The following is a 5,541-nucleotide window of genomic DNA, read 5'->3' on the forward strand; positions in this document are numbered from 1 at the left end:
TGAGTCTAACATCATAACTAACATGGTCAGGCTGGTTGTTTCCATGTTCTAATGCTGCGGCAGCTTCCCGCAAAAGCTCACTAACAGATTTCGCCATATCTTGTCGTCTCGATTACAATATAATCACATTTAAATAATTTCGTTTCACACATTCAACTCATGCACACGGGACGTTGACGACTTCGCTTTACAGAAGCATGTATATTGCCAGTCAAGACCATAGCAGGACATTTAGGATTTTTTTTTTTTTTCATTTACAAAGTATTACAGCTGTCCCGATGGAAATGTATAACTTTCCAGAAAAGTATTGTCCGGACCTCCACTGGGAAGGAAATTAGTGACCGGACCTCTTGGAGCTTTCATTGAATAACCCTGTTCTATGACATCATTGCGAAAACACCCTTTTGGAATCTACGAGGTGCCACTTCTAATACACAAGCATGTAATACGGGTGTCTGTATATAATAAACACAGTGTGTGCGAGTGGCATTGATGACACCACAAACAAGCGGCGTCCTCCGCCCTCAGACCAGTGAGAGCACCAGATCCTTCAGCACACCTTACGGAAGGTGCGTTCGTCTTTCAGCGGACTGAAGCTTTAAAAGATCATCTATATTTTCATCTCTAGCCGCATCAGGCAATATCCCAGCATGCTCTACAGGACGGTGCTGATGTACACTGAAATAGGCTGCTTCGTAGCATGCGTCTGCGGCTGGATCTTGATCTGCTCCACGATGCCCACGGAGTACTGGACTTACTCTGAAGTGGCCAGTTTAGTCCTCACCTCTTCCCACTATTTCTCCAACCTGTGGAAAGACTGTCTGTCTGACTCCACCGGTGTCTCCGACTGCAAAGAGTTCCCCTCGCTGCTGGCTCTGCAGAGTAAGTGTTATCAGAGAGTTTCTTCACTCCAGTCAGTAGCGTCTCAGGCTGTGTCGGTACTGAACATGTGTTCTGCTAGTGAGTAGGGAGTGAAAGACATCGAACTATCACTGACGTCTCATGACAATCACGAGTAGAGGGGCATGTCGTTGCATTATATGTGGTTATTATAAAAGAAAAATAATAAACCATTGTTTTGGCTACAGGAAATTAGATACAGTTACTGAATTTCTTCCTTTTTATATACATGCAGTCAAACCAAAAAATCATTCAGACACCAGATATCATTTTTTATATTTTTTAACTAGTGTGTGCAAGACACTATAGTTCAGTTATGTAAGTAGGGAGAGCAAAATAAAGTAAACTGTGACATATTATACCCAAATATTCTTCATACAGTGACTACCTGTAAAATGTATAAAAATTTGGGAGCAAAAATGATTCGGACACTTTGAGCTGATCATGTTTTGCTGAAGTGTGTTTTGTCTTTAATTGCTAATGCTCTTTTTACACACAGACTGAACACAATGAAGCATTGCTTGGTGATTGGTTGAGCTAAACTGGTATTATCTAATTGTGTAGTTAAATTTAACAGCTGACAGATATTCAACATAATTCATGTGTGAGACAGTCTAACAGAAGGACGGACAAAACCAGTCAAATATCAACTGAGTTCTGCTCATATTTTATTACCATTTTCTAAACTATAGCGAATAAACTGTGATAATGTGAGAAATGTTGAAGATGTCTGAATAAATTTTGGTTTGACTGTATATAATACTTGATTTTATTCGTGAGGAATTGATTGGACGGTTGTGGTTTGCTATTGGCTGATCTCGTGTGAGTGACAGGTTATAGCCCCGCCCACATCATCAGAGAAGAGAAGAGATGCTGCAAGAGGAACGTATTCTCATTCGAGATTATTAATACAATATTACTGCATTGTGAAAAACACTAAATAAATAGATACATGTGACTATTGTTGTGTCCATGTTTCAACAGCACACATTCATCTGTGCCGATCTCTCGTCATCACATCCATAACTCTGGGATTCTTCGGCTCCGCTCTGGCTTTGGTGGGGATGAAGTGCACAAAACTCGGAGGCTCTGAAACGGTGAATGCAAGAATAACGTTGGCAGCCGGCATCAACTACTTGTTGTCAGGTAAAGCTGCAGTTGTCCAGCCGCTCCAGCTTGCCTCTGCTCCTCTGAACTCTTCTGTCTCTGCTTCAGGTCTCTGCGGCATGTTGGCTTACAGCTGGTACGCCCACAAGGTGATTTTCGAGTTCATGGACCCCAACTACAAGGCCAGAAAGTGAATATTTCAGTACAGAAATGAAATGTGCAGTTGATGCGGATCAGAGTTGGAACGGTGTTTCTTGTGGCGACAGGTTTGAGCTGGGAGCGGCGCTGTTTGTGGGATGGGCCGGATCGGCGCTCCTGCTGGCCGGAGGACTCGTGTACAGCGTCACCGCAGGGAACCAGGCCTGCCAGTCCAGGTATCAGTCTGATGACAATCACCCGCACCTCTGAGTGAATCGCACAAAGACAGGAGTGAGACTGTGCATTAAGAAAATGAAGCCTATTTTACAACCAAGTACAACCAAGATTCACCCTTCAATACAACATGGAGATACACTTCATTTTAAGGTGTTCTTGTTACAGTGTAATACTGAATAATATTAATAAGCATGTGCTTACTATAGGGTTTATACAGTCTTACAGAGCGCTTACCTAAGAAAGTACTGGGTAATATTAAGATAACTACATGGGTTAAGATCAGGTTTACCTAGTGTCACATAACTGCTCTGAGACTTGGGTGAAGATCCAAATGCAGTTTTATTGGGGCAATCCAAAATCATAATCCATGTTAGTGATGGTACGGTTGATACTGGGACTCCGATGCAGTCTTCAAAGCACTATAGTATCACACACTGTACCGACGCTTGATCAAAATGACAATACCACGTGATTGATGATGTTTGCAGCTTCGATCGTTATGCAGTATCGGAAGGTCGGAACAGCTGGTTTAAAAAAATTGGTGCTTCATGAGATCGTGACCCCACCTGATGCATAAAAGGGAAAAAATATTGAGGAGGCATTATTTATTTAAATGCACTATACACAATATTTCCCTCCAAAAAAAAAAAAAAAAAAACACCACCCAAAATATATTTTTTTACCTTCTCACATCTATTACTAATTATGATCACATACTTGTATATTTTATAATATGACACGAGTTTTGGTCTCATTGGCACACATTAATTTAGATTATATTTGATCAGATTAGATATAACTGTGGTGATCCCAGATTGATTCAACTCTTGTGTCATGGACTTCCGAAGCTTTGTTTGGTCACATGCCTTTTCTGCTCCGCAGTGATTTGTTAGAAATAGTGGAGAAAATAAGTCTGACCACCAGATGTGCTAATGCGCATTGTGTTTGAGAAAAAAAGCTTTGAGTAATTAAAGGTGATCTAAGTAACTTTTTTACCTTTACTGAACAGCTTCGGAGTCATTGGAATGGTTATATTACTTATTTCGGGTTGAATGGTGGTCGTTTCGCACTCCCCTGGTGCCCGTGAGCGGAAAATCTGCACTTGCAACTTTGAGCCGGCGGCCGCCGCGTCAGGAAGTATCGCGTGATATCAGGTCTCGCGATGTAAACAATTGCTTTACAGCCAAAAGAAATCTGCTAAAATGCTGTCATTATTGCGCTCCCTCACGCTGTTCGAACCCTAATGAAGAAGACATTTTAAAGAATGTCCCATCTGCTCTGATGTCGTTGATCTACTAGCCTCTGGTGTCTGAGAATCGCCAACGAGTTTTTACAACAGTGTTATCAAATATATCTATTCCGAAGCTGTGGAGGGAGCTCTGGAGAGAAACCTGCGAGCAAAAAGCGAGAATACAGCGAAGAAATCCCGAAAATACTGAGCCCTGCTTTAACCGTTTCTCTGCACAATTTGATGAAAGCCTTCACTAAAGTTTCCCATCACTAATACATTGTAACAGGCAGTGAATCAAATACAAACAATGACAGAGTTCAAGACAGGCAAACAGGGAAATCCAGGAAACCAGACAGATGATCAAAAGCATAACACGGGAAGCCAAAGAGAGCGCGCTCAGAATTGCAGTGTGACACAAACAAGACTTTGCCAAGAATGACAGGGCTTATATCGGCAGGGTTAACAAGGGTAATGAGAAACAGAAAGTGATCAGGCATAATGAGTCCAGGTTATGGGAATTGAAGTTCATGATAGGAAAGCAAGGGAGTCAGGAGGAGTGCCCTCTGGTGGAGAACAAGGAGAACATTCAGCTGGTGGATGCAACACTTCGTTTTTACCCAGTTATAAGTACATAGTCTGTACAATGAGAACAGGACTGTGAAATACAAAAATAATAATAATGCGTTACGTTTATAAAGCGCTTTTCTTGGCACTCAAAGCGCTTTACATGAAAGGGGGAAATCTCCTCAACCACCATCAATGTGCAGCACCACCTGGAGGAAGCGATGGCAGCTATAGTGTGCCAGAACACACACACACACACACACACACACACACACACACACACACACACACAGACACACACACACACACCAGCTTTCTGGTGGAGAGGAGACAGTGATGAAGCCAATCAGTATATAGGGATGATTAGGAGGCCATGATGGACAGGGGCCAATGGGAAAATTTAACCAGGATACCGGGGTTACACCCCTACTCTTTTTCCGAAGGACATCCTGGGATTTTTAATGACCAGAGAGTCAGGACCTCGTTCAACGTCTCATCTGAAGGACGGGTAAATATACAGTGCTACTGGGCTTGGTTTGGGGTTTGTTGCATGTAATAATGCATAATTTAATGTTATTACCGGAGTAAGTCCATGTAATAAGGACACTAAAATGAAGTGTTACTCAACATCCACGTGAAAGGCAACTAGTGTGTAATCAAGAAAGTGTGCTTGTGTGTTGTTCAAAGTCAATTTCACTAAAAATGTAAGTTTTCATAAATTGAGGAACCGGGATTCTGAAATAAACTAACGTTTTTATGAATTTCCTACCAAGATGTCGTGCTACTGAACATAATCATGATTCAATGTTTGTGACTTCAGCTCCAAGACCCAGGAAAAGTCCCATCAGAGTCGTTCCTCTGAGCCGAAGCAGAAGACGCTGTACACTCCTCCGCCGTCGCCCGTCCCGGACAAAGCCAAGCCCAAGCCTAAGTCCAGCAGACCTGCTAAAGGGTTTCACAGTGTGGACGCCTACGTCTGATATCCTCCTGTGTTACTATGCGTTTATCTGGAAAACCTCTTTAATGATGGTGTAAAGCATTCAGTGAATCTTTATGCAAGTCTTTTTTAACATCATCAACATTGTGATCAAGACACAGAATTCATTGTTTTACAGAAATAAATTGGACTGACTCTAGTCTGTCCTGATGACTGTGCCATGGGTGTTGCTCTTCAAATCTTCATTAGCTCTCAGATTTTATTTGTGTTTCGTCACTTTGTTCCTGTTTTTACTGGATTATTCTGACATTTCTGACATGCATAACTTAGACAGTCACCTCTGATAACAGATCTCTCTAAATTGTAATGTGGAAACGTGTATTGTGAAAAGCACTATACAAATAAATGTGAATTGAATATAAAGTTC

The 5,541-nt window shown here is 41.8% G+C and overlaps 1 protein-coding gene across 1 annotated transcript; it reads left to right on the plus strand.

Annotated features, from left to right (window-relative positions):
- Positions 1 to 529: 529 nt before the first annotated feature.
- LOC311088236 (claudin-10-like) lies at positions 530 to 5,541 on the plus strand. Its single transcript, XM_084122091.1, has 5 exons — positions 530 to 882; positions 1,885 to 2,046; positions 2,116 to 2,197; positions 2,274 to 2,381; positions 4,998 to 5,541. The coding sequence occupies exons 1-5, from the start codon at positions 651 to 653 to the stop codon at positions 5,155 to 5,157; spliced, it is 744 nt and encodes a 247-aa protein (XP_083978217.1). The 5' UTR covers positions 530 to 650; the 3' UTR covers positions 5,158 to 5,541.

Source organism: Abramis brama (genome assembly GCF_963993115.1).
Source record: "Abramis brama genome assembly, chromosome: 8".
Taxonomy (NCBI): domain Eukaryota; kingdom Metazoa; phylum Chordata; class Actinopteri; order Cypriniformes; family Leuciscidae; genus Abramis; species Abramis brama.